General features: G+C 44.9%; 1 protein-coding gene across 1 annotated transcript; it reads right to left on the bottom strand.

Annotated features, from left to right (window-relative positions):
* Window positions 1-743: 743 nt before the first annotated feature.
* Window positions 744-1,625, bottom strand: LOC114366970. Its single transcript, XM_028324064.1, has 2 exons — window positions 1,332-1,625; window positions 744-1,256 (listed from the first exon to the last, which is right to left on the bottom strand). The coding sequence occupies exons 1-2, from the start codon at window positions 1,623-1,625 to the stop codon at window positions 744-746; spliced, it is 807 nt and encodes a 268-aa protein (XP_028179865.1).
* Window positions 1,626-18,822: the final 17,197 nt, after the last annotated feature.

The following is an 18,822-nucleotide window of genomic DNA, read 5'->3' as shown; positions in this document are numbered from 1 at the left end:
CGCCAGTCTTGCACTGAGCCTGGCTGAAGACAACTGCTGCGCATAACACACTGATCTCGCCCTTAGCGCGCAGCCTTGATATTGATGCTCTTCCAGATTCTTCGGTCGTGCTAAGCACGCTGAAGCTATGCTTAGTGGTGGATGCGCGCTTAGCCCACTGAAGAGCTAAGCTCAACTGTCACTTTTAGCATTTCATGACTTAGCCTCTTTTTCACCTAAAATTGCACATATTTCATCATTAAATCCAATAGAAATATTCTAGAGACAACATTAACAATAAAACAAGATTTATTTACAAACTACTACGAAATAACCATAAATTGGAGAAACTATACAAGTTTTGGAAAATGCTTTATATACAAAAGTTAGTCGTATAAGACGACTAACACTTGACACTTGTGGCATTTTCTCACATGGATACAACAATCATTTTCCATGGTGAGCCAGTAATACCCTACCCTCAGAATCTTCTAGGCCATGGCATGTCCATTGGCATATGTTCCAAAGGACCCCTCATGAACTTCCACTAGCATCTGCTCAACCTTTCTAGTGTCCACACATCAGAGCAAAACCATGTCATGGTTCCTCTTGTTTAGAATGCTTCCACTTAGGAAGAAGCCGACCACCGACCTTCATAATGTCCTCTTGTCGTTGTCGGAAGCCTCCTATGGGTAGTCCTTGTCTTCGATGTATCGCTTGATATCGAAGTACCAAGGTTTACCATCTTGTTCCTCCTCTATCAATCAGCAATGCGTGGGCTTGCCACGACATCTGAATTTGATGTACGACAAGTCCCCATGCGGGGTCAACTGAAACATGGATGCTAGAGTGGCAAGCACATCAACCATTTGATTTTCCTCTCTAGGAATGTGGTGGAAGGATATGTCATCGAAGAAATCTGTTAGCTTCTTGATGTAGGCCTGGTAGGGTATCAACTTATGATCCCTAGTGTCTGATTCTCCTCTCAAATAATGAATCACCAAGGTTGAGTCTCCATATACTTTGAGCAATTTAACCTTGAAGTTGATTGCTACTTGGATCCCAAAGGTGCATGCCTCGTACTCGGCCATGTTGTTCATGCAGTCAAAGCCCAACCTAGCTGTGAAAGGTATGCATTGATCATCAGGGGTAAGCAAAACCACCCCTACTCGATGGCCTAGTGCGTTGGACGTGCCATCGAACCACACTATCCATTTGTCCCTATCTTCATCCTCCACCTCCTCCTCGAACAAGGTCTTGATGTCCTCGTCCAGGAACTTTGGATGAATAGGTTGGTAAACATTGATGGGCTGTTAAGCTAGGTAATCTGCTAAGGTGCTTTCCTTTATCACCTTTTGAGTGACATAAACAATGTCAAATTCTGACAGCAGAACTTGCCACCGAGCGTTCCGTCCGGTGAGAGCAGGCTTTTCAAATATGTACTTAACTGGGTCCATCTTGGATACCAACCAAGTGATGTAGCTCAGCATGTGCTGCCTTAGACGATGGGCTGCCCACACCAAGGCACAACATATCCTTTCAAGCAAAGAGTAGTTCATCTCACAGGCCATGAACTCCTTGCTTAAGTAATAGACAACCTGTTCCCTTTTCCCGGACTCGTCGTGCTGCCCCAGCATACACCCCATTGACATATCCAGCATAGTCATATATAGAATAAGGGATCTTCCAGGCACTGGTGGCACCAGCACAGGAGGATTCATAAGGCATAGCTTGATCCTTCCGAACGCCACTTGGCAGTTGTCGTTCAATTGGACGGGCTGGTTCTTTCGTAATAGCTTGAAGAGAGGCTTACAAGTAGCGGTCAGTTGCGATATGAACCTCGCTATATAATTCAGGCATCCCAAGAAACCTCAGACTTGCTTCTCGGTGTGTTGCTCGGGCATTTCAATGGTGGCTTTTACTTTTTCCGGGTCCACCTCTATCCCTTTCTGTCTTACGATAAAACCAAGCAATTTTCCTGACTTGACCCCAAAAGTACACTTGGCAGGATTCAATCTTACTCGGTACTTACGCAGCCTCTCGAACAAATTCCGCAAGTTGACGAGGTGTTCCCCCTCGGTTTTAGAGTTGGCAATCATATCATCAACGTAGACTTCAATTTCTTTGTGGATCATGTCGTGGAATAATGCTACCATAGCTCGTTGGTAGGTTGCCCCAACGTTCTTAAGCCCAAAGGGCATCACTTTGTAGCAGAACATCCCCCACAAGGTGATGAAAGTCGTCTTTTCCATGTCCTCCGGTGCCATCTTTATTTGGTTGTAGCCCAAGAACCCGTTCATGAAAGAAAACAAAGAAAAATTGGTTGTGTTATCTACAAGGATATCGATGTGCGGTAAGAGAAAGTCATCCTTTGGACTGACTCGGTTTAGATCCTGATAGTCCATGCACATTCACACTTTCCCATCTTTCTTGGGGACTGACACAATGTTGGCAACCCATTTCGGGTATTGAGCGATTGCGAAGTAGCCGACGTCAAATTGCTTTTTCATATCTTTTTTTATCTTTAAGGACATCTCAGGCTTCATCCTTCTTAGTTTTTGTTTCACTGGGGAACAACTGGGATTCAAAAGCAACCTATGCTACACAATGTCGGGGTTCAATCCGGGCATATCTTGGTACAACCAAGCTAAGATGTCTTGGTAATCTCGTAGCAGAGCCACCAATTCATCTCGGATAGTGTGGTCATGCCCGTGCCAACCTTTACCTCTTTTTTTTCCTCGCCAACACCCAAGTTTACGATTTCCGTCTCTTCTTGGTGTGGCTTCATTTCTCAGTCTTCCTGTTCAACCATTCTTTTTAGGTCTGGGGGAAGTCCCCAATCCTCATCTTCTTCATCCTCAGCTTGGTTTACTAAATGCTCAAAATCGATGTTTGGGTCATCGGTATTAGTACCTTCACAGGACTCATTGTTGGATCTATACCGTTTAATCGCAACAAAAATAAACATGCAGACGAATGAGAATGGATGAAAGTGCAAGAACAAATGAAGAAAGGTTGTATTTATATATATTTGATAGCAAAAGACAAACCCAAATAGGGAGAAACCCTAAAGCCTAGGCCCAGCTATAGGGTTAGGACTAACAAATTACATTATGTTCGCCACGAAAATTCTAGGTTGTTCGATAATTTGCCAGTTTCCCAACTCGAACTCAGGAGGGCATGGCCGCACCTAGTTTGATTGTTCTTGAAAGGACTTCATCATGGATCATGGTGACCCGCCCTTCACACATCCAGCCCGCACTGATGAAGCTTTCATTGATGGGACATAAGGGAATCCCTTTCACTTGCGGTCCTTGCGGCTGGCCCATGCTTTTACCCCTCCTTTCTAGGGCACTTCTCCTCAGGTCGGCGCGTGTAGGCTTATATCCTAGCCCGAACCTTCCGTGGTTCTCCTTGAACTCCACCAAGCTCGCCACGCCATCGTTGTTCCAACCCAAACCCATTCCGGGCTCGTACCCATGCCCCAACATTATACGGGCTACCATCAATGCAGCACCGGATGAGCAGGGTTGCACTGCGGGAGACTCGACATAAGCGTTTCTCACCACCTCCAATGCTTGAAAAGCCGTTTCCAAGGACTCCTCCATGGCTTCCACATATGGTGTAGAAGAAGGACAACTTAATAGAATGTTTTCCTCCCCTGAGACTATGATTAACTGCCCTTCCACCACAAATTTCAGCCTTTGGTGGAGCATTGAAAGGACTACCCCGACTGAGTGAATCCAAGGCCGGCCTAAAAGGCAGCTATAGGCTGGGTTGATATCCATCACTTGAAAAGTGATTTGGCAGATGCGAGGTCCAATCTGAATTGGGAGATCAATCTCCCCCTTTACTTCCCGACGGCTGCCATGGAGCTCGACCTCAGGTGTGACACATTGAAAGGCAGTTTGTCCAAGGTAGCCTTGGGCATGACATTGAGTGATGAGTCATTGTCAATGAGCTTAGCCACGATATGGTCCAAGAACTTGATGGACACATGCAAGGCCCTATTATGTCCCTAGCCCTCGACGGGCATCTCCTCATCAGCAAAGGTGAGGCAATTGTTGGTGGTAATATTGTTGATGATGGCCCTGAAGCCCTCCACGGATATGTCTTGGGCGACGTGGGCCTCATTCAAGATCTTGACCTGAAGTGCCCGATGAGGCTCGGAGTTCATGATGGGGTTTTATTGAGATGTTCAATTACCTTGAACTCGCTTTGCTGGATGATCCGAAGGAACTCATTTGCTTCTTCAGCAGATATTTTCTTTCTATTGAAGTCTTCCTCTCCCTTAGCAAATCTCGCAGCCGAGATCGCCTCATCTAGAATCGGGTTTGCCTTGTCGCTTTCTTCCATGCCCACCTTCGCCTTTCCCTTCATGTCCTTGGACCGCACCAACGGGTTGGGTGCCGCGAAGATTCACCCACTACGGGTCATACTACTCGTGCCAGAGATGTTAGTAACCTTGGCAGAGGATAGGTTATCTCCGATGGACTTGTCCTTCCTTCTGTCAGGTTTTTGAGGGGCGTACCTCCATGGGACCGTCTTGGCACTCTTGTAAGGGGAAAGGGCAGGCTTCTTACCTAGGATAGGCTGGAAGCCTCAGGGCTTTTGGGTGGCAGCATCTCTGGTGAAGTGGATCACCAATGGTTTAGGCTTGCTCGGGCTTTTGTCAGCCAATTGCATGCACAAATGTTGCTCCCCCTTGCTTCCACCACCAACTTCAAACCAACCTTGATCCATTATCCCTTGCAGCAAATCCTCTGCCACAGGGCATACCTCTACATCGGGCGCCGCCCCTGGGTGTACCAAGCAGGTATCCCCCTCACCCCCGTCAAAGAAAATGATGCCCGCCTCGCACAACACCTTCAATATAAACCTCCTAAAGGTTACCACATCTTTCATTTGCTTCGGCCTCTGAGGTCCACACTCCTCCACCGCATTAACCGCTGGTCCTCCATAACTGGCAAAAGGGTTTGTCTTTACATTTGGACTGTCCTCTTGGAATATCAACCAACCTGCATCGATCAAACTTTGGACCTTATGTCTGAAGGGCACACATTGTTCTATCGAGTGCCCCAGGACACCTCTATGATAAGCGCATGTCGCGTTGGGGTTGTACCATCAAGGGAAAGGAGACTGAAAAATCTTCCTGGGGGTCACTACCACCATTTGGTTGGCGATCAAAGATGGTAGCAAGTCTGCATACGGCATCAGGATGGGATTGAATTCTGCAAGTTTCTTTACCGGGAAATTCCTTCCTGGATTGGCGCTTGTGCTCGGATTGGAGTTGCCAGCGGGGCGAGGTTGTGTAGGAGCTGAGTTTGAGTGGGGGCCCTTTGTGGTTGAGGGGGTGCCCTTTGCTGGACGGGCGCTGGACTAGAGGGGTTTCTGTCGAGGGCCGAAAAGCTTGGTTAATGTTGGGCATATTGGTAAGTGTTATGCGGGGTTTGTTGGGGCTTCAGGCAAGTAGGAGCTGAAGTCACGACGTGGGCTTCTCCTTCCTTCTTCTTTTCTCCACTTGCCCCGAATCTCCTATTTCTTATGCTGACAAGGGCGATATAATCAAACTTCCCTCTTTTCAGGCCTACTTCGATCCTTTTGCCTGCAAATACTAAATCTATGAAGCTAGAAGGCATGTATCCCACCAACTTTTCATAGTAGAACACTAGAAATGTATCCATTATCATAGTGATCATCTTTCTTTCTACCATGGGGGGTGCCACTTGTGCTGCCAAGTCCCTCCACCGTTGGGCGTACTCCTTAAAGGACTCATGCTTCCGCTTGCTCATATTTTGTAGCTGGTTTCTATCAGGAGCTATGTCAGTATTGTATTGGTATTGCCTAATGAAGGCAGTAATCAAGTCCTTCCATGTGAGGATACGAGAAGCCTCCAAATTGGTATACCAGATGACTGCCGCCCCGACCAAACTTTCTTGGAAGAAATGCATCAACAGTTTCTTGTCCCCAGAGTATGCCCCCATTTTTCAGCAGTACATCTTCAGGTGATTCTTGGGGTAAGTGGTCCCCTTGTATCTATCGAAATCAGGTACCTTGAATTTTGGGGGGATGGCAACATCAGGTACCAAACACAATTATGCCATGTCAGTGAAAGGGTAATCACCAAACCCTTTGACAACCCTTAATCTCTTCTCGATGAGATCAAGTTTCTCTCTCCTTTCCACTGCCGGAGGTGGCCCCCCTACTGAGAAATGCAGCGGTTGTAGAGGGCGGGGTTGAGGAGCTCCCACAATATTGGGTCGAGGCATAGCATTAAATGCCGGTCCCTCAGTGGTGAAAGGGGAGTATGGGTTGAAGTCACCTTGAGCATGCTCCCGAGGTTCTTCACGAGCGCTCCCTATAGGCCGGGGTTGCTGACCCTCAAAGGTAACGGGAACGACGTGATTAGCGTTCTTGTTGGGCATGTGCATCGTAGGTGGCGTATAATTGGGGTTTAAGCCATAGGGGTAAGCATTCCTATTATGCCCCACGTGTGGACTGTTCGGCTTTCAGCAAGTGCATCGGATCACACAAGTAGTATAAAACGGTAAGAACCGAGTATCGAACACTTGGGGAACTTGTGTTATTTGGTAAGCTATTTCAGCAAATAGATGTCTGGTGTGTAAAGGTAACTGTGAATATGAATAGATGTATAAACTATCTATGCAAAAAGAAAGAAAATCACGAGAGAGAAATGATGTGTAAAAACAAGTAGAAAACACGTTGGTCTTCCTAATAGGTGCCTGATGCTAAAAAGATATTCTCTATCTAACAGTGCTCATGTGTTCTTATGGTGTCTCCTGAGATACTAAACCCCGATTCCTCATGATAGTTTAGCCTAATCCTGATCAAGCATCATTCGCATATTCCTCTTGTAAGACATAACTCAACCAGGACCGCATTAAGACACACATACTCAACTAAATTATCGCACCTTAATTCCTCGTGAAAGCACGACAACTCAGCCCTGCACTATCAAGGACTTTAGAGTCAGACCAGTTTCCACTTTTGAATGACCCTAACAAAGCATGCATCTACGTGATCAAGGTAAAGGCATACTGGAATGAAAAGCAGATAGCACAGAGAACACACAAAACATCATTAAATAGATAAAAATATATTTACATCAGGTACCTACAGGGAAGATCCAACAGAGGATTTAACTTTCCATACCAGGAAGCCTTCTTAACAACAAAAAGAAGAACAAGATGAAAGATTGCAAAAAATACAAATGGTGAGGATGTCTCCTTCACCTCTAGGATCTCACAATCACTCACAAACTCATCTCAAGCTCTCAAACTGGCTCCTGTTTCAAGCTCTGGTCTCTATAGATCTTCACACAACAAAATCTCTCAAAACTCTCTAGAACTTGGACCTTTCTCTCTCTAGAAACCCTAGACATGCAAAGCTCTGAATCCCAGTCCAAACTCCCTTCACAAAATCTGATTTTAGGCTTAAATAGGTGACCTTGTTCGTGATCGTGAGCTTAGCGCACTTATGGACCGCTTAGCGCACATTAGTGAATTTCGGATTAGCGCGCTTCTCTCACTTAGCGGATGAGCAGAAGCGGTGCGCTTGATGGCCTGGAGTGATGCGCTCAGCGAACCTATACAGCTCATCTTCTTCTGGATTCTTCCTCGTGCTTAGCCACTGAGTGTTGCGCTTAGCGGATGCTCGCTAAGCCAGCAGATTGGCTTAGCGAGGTGAAAAACAGCACTTTGCCAAATTGCCTAATTAACCTGAAATTGAGAGAATTTGATCATTAAACACACAAAACAGATGTATTAAGTATCTATAGTCTACACTTAACATAAAGTACGTATAATACTACAAAACAACCATAAATTGGGAAAGTTTGATACAATTTACACAAGTTTTATACACAAAATTTAGTCGTTTCCATCGACTAACATGGGCTGCTGGTGCTGCCCAACACCTCTCCTCCTTGACCCAACACGTCCGGGATGGGTTGGTTTGCTTGGATTATGGTAGAGGGATGGGTCGGATCTGCCTCAGCGGTGGCGCTGGTGGCGGCTGCTGCAGCCACGTTGCTTTCTATCTTTCGCTTCATGCTTAACATGGCCTCCATCATGGAGGTCATTTGATCTTTCAAGGCCTCCATATCGGCCTTCATTTGTTCCTGCACCTCTTCTATGTCCCCCATGACTCTAGTTTTGGAACGGGTTCGATAGGGGTGCCTTAAAGAGTGTTTAGTTATGGTGTTTATTGCTAAAAGAACAGAATGCATTGAGTAATGCGACAAAGAACTAAACATGAATGAATGCTAAAGATAAGTTGTCGAAGTATTGGACTCGCGCAGAACTTTGAGCAAAGACATAGGATTGAACCAAACTCATTTTTATTAAGGAACAAAAATGTTCATCTTGCCAAAATTAAAGCAAAAATACAAACTCCTTAGCGGTTCCTAATTATGTGGGCCATCAAATCGATCATGTGCTGACAATAATTGAGGAGCCCATGAACTTCCTCGGGAGCCGAGTACACGTCCGCCATTGCCTTGGCTTTGGCTAGCAATCTGGGAAGGAAGCTCTTGACTCCCATTCAAGGTGAAAGCGAACCTATCCATTCACATCATTACTTCTCTGTGTAATGAATCGATCACTCTCTCTCTCTTGCTTCCCTTTCTGTTTGCAGGACCGATACCTTCTCATACTCGTCCTCTAGCCTTTGTTCATGGGGTACAACTAGACTTAGCTTCTCTTTGTATTGGTCAATGATGGCCCACACGTTTCCTTCCTTCCTACTCAATTGTTCGGACAAACATCTCTTTGACCTTTGACAAGCCTTCAACTTGCCCTCTAATATCATACCTTCGACTCTCGACTAGTCACTCTTAGTCCTTCAAAGCTTGAGCTCACTGTTGTTATCCCACAATGCCCCTCGGAACTTGTCTCGGCCCCATTCTTCCTTTGGGACCCTCTTTGTTTCCCGTTCCAATGCTTTGGCAATGGCCACATTGACGTCTCTCGATTTGTCACATTCTTTTCGGACCTTGATAGTTGTCATCTTGAACTTTTCCTGGACTACTTGTGCCCTTTCAAGTTCCGCGTTCAAGGCTTGCACCTCCTCACTCTCCTCAGGGGTTTCAGCCTCTTCCTCACTTGATGCCTTTAGATTCGGGAGCCAAACTAACTCTTGCGTCTGAGCTTTCAACCACTTGTGATAGCTGTCGATGATCCTATTGATGCTTCCCCTAAGCTCCTTATGCTTTCTTTGCACCACGTTCCATGCCTTTCGGACTCCTTGAAATATCCTTGCATTAGGGTCAGTGAAACCTCGTGCGATGAAGGGCGTGATACTTTCTTCCGACGACGCTCCTCTCATGGGGTAGCCAAGTTGTCTTATGGCAAGGATGAGATTATAATTGATACAACCCATTGTTCCCATCAAGGGGATGTTTGAGAACCCCTCACATAAGGATAAAACCTCGGTTCTTCCTTCCTTCCATCGGGGGAACCAATTAACGGATGCCCCTACCATACTAGCCAAGAGTTGCTCCTAATTTTCCTTCCCTTTCTTGGCGCACATACGGTGACCTTACAGGGGACAGATGGGTCTACTTTCATGATGAAAGAGGTGAGAGACCAGCCATACATAAAGAGCTGGTGTGCAACAAACAATCCTTACACTGCTCTTCTTGCATCTCCGGCCAAATGTGTCGCAGGCATCGGCCAAAATAGCCACGACCAGACTTTCCTTGCTATGGTGATAAGCAAGGAAGGCGTCGATCGCCACTAAATTCCCTAGCCCATCCACATTTTGAAAAAGGATGACTCCCAATATCAATAATGCCAAGACATCAATGAACGAAACCCATTCACCTTGATCCGCCAAAGCCTTCGCTTTCTCCTCCAAGTACCTCCTTGGTATTCCAACCACCCCATTTCTATTTTGTTTTACTCGGTCCAATTCCTGCACCGAGATTTTGACTACCTTGGCTATTCTCGCCATGGAAGGGTAGAACCCAGAAAAAAGATATGGTTTTCTTCCTCCTAGCGGGCACCTTATTTCTATGATGAATGCATGAAGGAATGCTTATGCTATGCATTACACAAATACATTTTACAGACACGAGAGCTCGGAAGATCACCTCTTCTTACCCACGAGGCATTGAGCATCATGGTACATTTATAGTCATTACCATGATTCCTCATGCATGCATTTAAGAAGTTGATGCAGACCTTCTGGCTTCCTGTGACAAAATGATGAGACAAATGCAATACATAAGTGACGATGCAATACAGATATACATGCGTGAGAGCACGTGGTTGATAGCACAAAACAGAAACATACTAGATAAACATGCATGAAAAGAAACATATTAGATGAACAAGCATGGTAACGTCATCAAGTAATTCCAAAATGACATAACAACACAGGAGAGATGCACATACACATGACTGTACAAAGACATGCATGGCAATATCAAGGAAACAACACGTAGCATGTTTGCTCCGTGCCCCTATTTCAAGAACCTAATGGAGGGAACTAAAAGCTTTCTATTTAGTGATAATTCCCAAGGTGGTTTCACCTACCTTTCAAAGGTTTCTAGAGATATCACCCCCCTTGATATCAAACATTATGGCAGTAGGGACTACCAGCGACAATGTATCATCAAAAAGAAAAACTCTAGATGAGGTTTCACTATCATCAAGCAAGTCGGAGACTTAGCATGACCACATGTCGCAACCTACCCTTCGGCGGGAGGGCGACGCGTGACTCGCGGGATGCGTGTTCCATGAAAGGAATACGCGCGGAGTCGCCACCAACGTTTATTTGAGGAAAACGTCGGAAAAACCGGAAAAGACGTGATCTACGAACTTTTAAGTGAAAGGTTCGGGAGTTGTATTTACGCATGGGGAAGGTATTAGCATCCCACACGTCCGTCACAAGGGACGGCAGCCTTTAATCGAATGTGCAAACATGACTTTGATTTTTACGTTCCCTTTTTATGTCTTTATATCCTTTATACCCTTTTTATATTTTTTTCTTTTTGTGGTCGACAAGGGTGTTTCCCTTTGCTCCTACGTATTCCTCAATTGCGATGAGGAAATCAGACCTACGTAGTTCTTTTTTATCAAGTGATTCTTTTTACTTAAAAGGTGATCATTTTAAGGCGTTGGACCTTAAAAATGATCCATTTTACTTAGTAAGAAATTGAAATGATAAACTTCAAAAACCTATTTTTATGGACGAGCTTGACTAGGCGAGTTGATTTTAGCCTTAGTTTCACTTTAGTTATTAGTCAATTCAATTAAGAATGAGAAATCCCAAAGAGAAAACGTCTGATTGATTTTCCGCTTTATTTTACTAAAAGACGTTTTTTGATTATTATATTATTATTTTACCTTGTTTTTTGATTTCCAACGTGGTTACGGCACGACCGAACGGTCGGAATTCATTTTAACCGAAGTTAACGGATAATACAATTCAAACGATCGGTGGAAATTTATTTTATTTTTAGGTTAAGCGAGAAATGACTTAAATAAAACGGCTTAAGCACGTCAAAAGGGGGTATAAAAAGTAAATGAAACGAGAATAAAAATACACGAAACACAATGTGGACCACCACGGGTACATAGAATGAATCGAAAAGCTTGGTTCAAGGTACTTACCCGTTGAAGATCGAAGAACGATGAAGAACGAATGAAGAACGTCGAAGAACAGTCGAAACCTTCGCGAAATTCCTCACGGAAACGTTACGAAAACATTTTGGAAGCGCCTCGACTTGGATTTTCTTCACGGAAACAATTTTTCCAAGCAAATTCGAAAGAGAGAGAAGTGCCTAAGGGGCTGAACCCTTTTTCACTTCACTTCTCCCCCTATTTATAGAAAATTGGGGGAGAAGCTTGCCACCCAGCTCGCCCAGGCGAGCAGGGTTGCTTCCTCCAGAAGCAACAGCCTTCTGGAGGGCCCAAGTGGGCCTGGTTGCTATTTGCACCCCCATTTTTACTAAGTACACCCCCTGCCTTTTTTTGGTGATTCTTTTTTCGTAAAGTTACGGAAACTTACGAATTTCGTAACGATACTTGTTTTCTTTCCGTAATGCTACGGAACCTTGCGGATTACATAATCATCCCCTTTTTGACTTACGGAATGTTACGGAACCTCACTAATTGTGCAACGATGCTCCCATTTGACTTCCGGTGTGTCACGGAACCTTACGGATTGTGCATCAATATTTTCTTTTGTTTTCCGGCATGTCCCGAAATTTCACAAATTGCCTAATGATCGGTGCCAAGCACCTCACAAGGACCAAACAAAAGTCGCATGTCATCAAGCAAAGGTCCCCGGACGAAATTAGGGTATGACAGTTGCCCCTCTTTACTTGTCTTTTATTGGAGATAAAAGGAAAGTAAAGATAAGACACTAATTTCGTTCCTCTCGGTTGACGAGAGTCGCGGGTGACCATAAAATCTTCGCATGCAAATGACTTGTTGTTCCCGGGGGAACAAAAGGTGCAGAAGACGATGTCAGTCTCTGCATGCTATCAAGCGTTCTGTCTTACAGATAGCAAAAGAATGTTTATACGGATAACCACTCGGGTATTTCCGCCCGTCAGCGTGACTCAAAAGTCAGTATGACAGATCTTGTGAGCGCGGAAGATGATGTAAATCTCCGCGTGTCATCGGGCCCGCCGCCTCTGGATGACAAAAGGGCGCAGAATGACCATAATTTGTCTCTGCGTGCCATCGGACACGACTGTGTCTGAATGGCAAAAGGGGTGCGAAATGACCATAATTTGTCTCCGCATGTCATCGGGCCCGCCGCCTCTGGATGACAAAAGGGTGCAGAATGACCATAATTTGTCTCTGCATGCCATTGGACACGACTGTGTCTGAATGGCAAAAGGGGTGCGGAATGACCATAATTTGTCTCCGCATGTCATCGGGCCCGCCGCCTCTGGATGACAAAAGGGTGCAGAATGACCATAATTTGTCTCTGCGTGCCATCTGACACGACTGTGTCTGAATGGCAAAAGGTGTGCGGAATGACCATAATTTGTCTCCGCATGTCATCGGGCCCGCCGCCTCTGGATGACAAAAGGGTGCAGAATGACCATAATTTGTCTCTGCGTGCCATCGGACACAACTGTGTCTGAATGGCAAAAGGGGTGCGGAATGACCATAATTTGTCTCCGCATGTCATCGGGTCCGCCGCCTCTGGATGACAAAAGGGTGCAGAATGACCATAATTTGTCTCTGCGTGCCATCGGACACGACTGTGTCTGAATGGCAAAAGGGGTGTGCGGAATGACCATAATGTGTCTCCGCATGTCATCGGGCCCGCCGCCTCTGGATGACAAAAGGGTGCAGAATGACCATAATTTGTCTCTGCGTGCCATCGGACACGACTGTGTCTGAATGGCAAAAGCGGTGCGGAATTACCATAATTTGTCTCCGCATGTCATCGGGCCCGCCGCCTCTGGATGACAAAAGGGTGCGGAATGACCATAATTTGTCTCCGCATGTCACATGACCTCAGGGTCAGTATGACAGAGATTGTGGGGCGGCCGACAAAAGCAAGGCTCTTGCTCCTACGTATCCTCCAATGAGGAACTCAGACCTACGTAGTTCTAGATAACTTGTGAGACTTGAAAAAGTCTCCACCGGAAGATGCTGACATCTCCGGAAAGGGCGCAGATGACCACATTGGCCTCTGCTCATTAATCACACTTAGGGTCACTGAATGACGAGGTGCGGATAACCGTAAGGTGTCTCCGCGGGCTACCAGCTCTTGGGTCATGGTAACAAAAAGCGGTGTGGTCGACAAAAGCGAGACTTTTGCTCCTACGTATCCTCAAATGAGGAACTCAGACCTACGTAGTTCTTGATAACTTGTGAGACTTGAAAAAGTCTCGGTGTTTTCTCCACTAAAATGCAAAAATGCTTTAGTAAAGAGACAAATGTTCCAACTGATTAGAGCAACATATGCTTTTTTTTGAGTAAAAAAAACAATGCGTCTACCGGGGAAGGAGAGTATGCTGATGAAATTTTCTCATAACCACAAATGAGATTTTGGATGTTAGCATTTCGTTTCTAAATGACCATTTAGAGGAAACACTGGGTTCGACAAAAAATAGAAGAAATCCACTCAAAGTGTATCAATCTCGCACAGGTAAGTGTTTTATCCTAATTCCGAACCATAGATATGTCATGACTTGACTTTGCAAATTATTTCCTATCAAATCAAAGATTACATGCGTGATCATGGATCAATAGGACTTCCCTTGGAAGTGGGTTCTTTTGGTGGGTTTTTCGACTTTTGATTATTTTGGCCTTTTTTCCTTTTTTTGTTTTTGTTTTACGCGAGGCGAACAAGTCACCGACGCACAGGACTTTGGTTGGTAATCAAAGGGAGAAGACCACTTTAGGTCGTGGTTTCCTTTCCTTCTTTTTGTTCATTTGGTGACAATTCTGTACTGTTCAGATATCGTCTGGTCCAAAGACCTTTCTGCACATTTCTTCTGTTTTCTTTCGATCCTTGATCAGGAACTTTCCTTCCTTCCTTTTTCGCTTTCTCCCATTCTTTGGTTGGGAATTTCCTTTCTTTTCTTTTTGTTTTCTCCCACTCTTTGATTGGGAATTTTCCTTTCTTTTCTTTTTGCTTTCTCTTTGATTGGAAATTTTCCTTCCTTCTTTTTTGCTTCCGAGGGTAAGGATTGACATTCTCACCCTGGGTCAAGGTTTATGGTGAGTTAGGATTTTGGCTCAAGGCTTGTAGAATGGCTAGACATGATACATGTCAGGGTTTGGGTTTGGTTCAAGGATAAAAAGGGATGCCCCACATTATTTCCATGACACAAATGCAAAGATGATGATTTGGAAACTTTATGCAAAACTGGTCATGCATGCACCTATGCGGACACTCAAGTGTCAAATTTTATGGTCATGTGATGCTAGGGCTCAGGATTCATTTCCTCTATTTTAAATCAACCCAATGTTTCCAAAATATGTTCTTTTATCAATTTGTGCATTCATCCGAGTCCATTTTGGGCGTCCGGGAAAATTTTCACAGCATTCACCCCTCAGGCGTATACACATTTTTTCAAAAACTAGCTATGATCAATGAATTTTTTTTCAAAGAAAAGTTGGAAGTTATCTCTTTTCAAAAGCATGCCGGTTTTTCAGCTAAACAACTTATTTTTCTTTTCCTTTTTCTCTTTTTTTTTCTTACTTGCTCTCTTGTTTCATTTTTTTATCATGATTTTTGTTTATATTATTATTTTTTTGGACGATGTTACTAAACGAAGAACTCTACACGGTTCCAGAATTTCAAACATCATTGATAGTAATGATATATAAACACTAACGCAACAATCCAAACAAAAATGTATGCGCTGTACAATTGACAATCAAAACAACAAAAACAAACATTAGTCTCTCAAGTCAAAAAATAACATAACATAAAAATGATAAAAGAAATATGAAAGAAAACATGAATTTGGGGATCTCCCAGTCATGTAGCTCCACTCCCTCCCAAGAAGTCAAGCAAATCGGCCATCTCCTCGTCCTCGTGGGCCTCTTCTCCATCGCCGGGAGCCTCTGGGGGTGCCTCTCCTGCTTGGGCCTCAGGCCAATCCCCGGGCCATGCGACCTCTGCCCTGAACTGCTCTGGAGTAGGGCATGAAAAAGAAGCGAAGCCCTGGCTCTGCATGCTGAGGCTCATCTGGTATAGACAATCATGGGTCTGCACATGTGCCCGGTGGTTGGCTGCCTGCTGGCGAACCAAATGCCGTAAATACTGCTCCATGTCAAATGACCCAGCCGGGCCAGCCTGATGAGGTGGTGGTGGCGCACCTGTGGCCTGTGGAGCATTCCCCTGAGCCTGTCTCTGGGTGCAGTACTTCTTAATAAAAGCCCGGGTGATGGGCGGCCGAATCACCTTGGTAGGTGCCACGGGGACTCCGAACGACTGGCAGAGTCCTGTGATCAGTGCGGGAAATCCCAGGGCCCTGTTGGACTTATCTGGATCCAAAGGGTGCCTGGTAGGCGCCATACCTGCAAAAATATAGATGGCATCAGCGATTAACTGAGCCACATGGATGCTCATCCGCGTCAGGATGGCGTACACCAGCTGACACTTCGGCAGGGGGAGGTCGGAATTATGGTCGGTGGGCAGGATGTTGCTGAGCAGCAAAGTCATCCATATCTGAGTCAGGGTGGTCATGTTGGTGCGCATAATTCGCACTCACCTCCCTGCAGCAGTCCGGGCAAAATCCTGCCCCGGTATACATAGCAACTGGGCGATGGCCTCCTCATCGAACCCATCAGACCGGTTCCTCCTCTGGCCATACTCGCACTCCTGGCCCTCTTCCAGCACTAACGGATATCCCAGGAGCTGGTCGATAGCATCTGCATCGAACGGGATCCACTGACCTCCTACCCAGGACCTCATGTCACGCACGCCCTCCTCTGTTGGCCAAGCATTGGCATAAAATTCGAGGACTATTTCTGGATCGAACTTGGCCATGGGGGTAACCAGTGATGCCCACCGCCGGCGACCTATTTCCTCCTGGAAATCAGTGTACTCGTCGTCCCTGAGCTGGATGCGTCGCTCCCAGAGAAATGACCATCCCTTGATGGCCTCGAAGCGCTACTGGTGTACAGCGCTCCTAAAGCGGTGACTGTCATACTCAGGAGCGGAACTAGTTCCTTCGGCCGCCTTTTCCTTCCTGGACCTCTTTGAGGCAAGCTTCCTCGAGGCCATTTCCTGCAAAGGCAAACATTTGGAAAGTTAGTTTTACCAAGAAATGCTACTCTTAAAACAAAAATGGTATACAACCTCCTCCAATAAACACAATATCAATGTAAATTTAGAGCAAACTCATGCACATACTTCCTTACGAACATTCACTCGCACAAGATATTCTTCTAACTAAGAAAAATGCACTTCCTTGGCTAAATTTACATACATGCATACTCAAAGCATTTTGGCTACCAAAAATTGCACACGTGCACATTCTGGTATTTCTAATACCTATACATATACAAACTTTGTGATGAATCTTGGCTACCTACACAATAAGGTGCTACATTTCATGCTTTACTCAAGTGTTTTTGCTACCTAAAGCCGCATGCAAATTCAAGTATATTTTCTTTTGCTGACTAAAATTGTATTCAAATTAAAAGGTATTTTGTAAGGTATTTTCTTTACATAACATGCAACATATATATATTTTTTTGTGAGACATTTTGACTACCAAAAATTACATGTACATACATCCAAGTATTTTGCTACCACACCCAAAATGTAAATTGCCAAAGGTATTTTGCTACCTATTCTAAAACTACACGTTTATGATGAACAAAATTCCTAAACATCTAGGTGTAGGGAAATTATTGTAGCGTGGCTCATAGCTGATTGCTGGCCAAAAAGGGGTAACTTTACCCAATTTGCACCCACTCTTGTGTTTTTTTTGCATAAAAACTTTGGTTCCTAGGCCTAGGATATATGTGGGGCAATTACTCTAGCCCTTTTGGAACTGAATGCATGTCCCAAAAAATAGAAAATATGTGCAAACCAAAATGCCCCATGGGTTGTTTCCCTACGAAAATCACGCGCTAATGCCATTGAGGCATTTCACCGAATGCTTGGTGGGCGCGCGTTTAGGCATCAATAGCAAGAGAACGGGAACAATGTGGCATGTCCCATTGCTTCAAAATGCATTATAGGCCTAGGGCCATCTCATACAATCCCCCAATTCAACCCAATCAAGCAAGAAAACAAACCAAAAATTGCCCCACATATTTGAGCACATTCCCACAATTTAGAGCACCAAAAGGAGATCAAAATACACCAATGAAAAGCTAGAAAACTTAGGGATGGAATACTTACTTGTTGGTGATGAATAAAAGCGCAAAACGGAATCAAAAAATGCGAAAAATGATGACCCTAGGGCTGCAAACTCGTAAATCCCGTGGGTATTGCTTTTGAAAGGGGGGAAAAGAAGTTTTCGAATGCAAAAACGTCCCCCCCTTTTATATTTTGGTGCAGGGGTTGCTCGCCCAGGCGAGCTAACCTGCACTTTTTTTTTTTTTTTTTGAGAGGAACCTTAACCATGTCCCCTCCTTCCCTATGGATTAGTGTTTTGCCTATTTGAGCCTACTCAAGTTAGAATTAGGCGTTAATTACTAAAAACAAACAATGGTAGTAAAATACTGCGAATCCAAAGGATACTGGGCTGCCTTGCGCGGCGTTCTCTGCTTGTTTAGCGCAGAGAAGGGGCAACGATCGGTCGGTTGTGACCCCATCCCCACTTGCATCCGTTCCTAAGTACCTGCAAGTAATAAACAACCAGGTATGGCCAATATTGACCGCGTCGTTGTCTTACCTTGATTGGTTTCTGCTGTTCATGTTTTGTCCCCACCCCAGAAGGTAGCTCAAGATGATCCTGCCCCTGTTTTACCACAACAATATGCATGCGTATGCGTATGCATGAATGTTTTCAAATGCAGCAAATTTAGTGAAAGTTGGTTTAGGTTCAATTTTAATTAAGCGCTTGGGGCATCCCATGAACTGAGCGGAAGGGCTCAGGTGATCACAAACTAACGCAAGGTTTGAAACCAACGTGAGGACTAAAGCCTCGAATCCACGTTCATTTCTTTGAAAGATTGTAACGAGAGATACAGTAGACGGGGAATCCCTGGGGGAAATCCAGAAAACACATAAAGATAAAGAACATGCAGCGACATCCTTAATTGCCCCAGATTCTAAGCATAATATTGCTTGACGACATCAAAATTCATGGGTGAAGGTAGCTCTTCACCATCCATGTTGGTAAGCACCAGGTCTCCTCCGGAAAAAGCCCTCTTCACAACA

This window comes from Glycine soja, chromosome 1 (assembly GCF_004193775.1).
Source record: "Glycine soja cultivar W05 chromosome 1, ASM419377v2, whole genome shotgun sequence".
Lineage (NCBI taxonomy): Eukaryota > Viridiplantae > Streptophyta > Magnoliopsida > Fabales > Fabaceae > Glycine > Glycine soja.
Note: the sequence above shows the minus strand (reverse complement) of the source record. Positions and strands in the feature narration are given on the sequence as shown.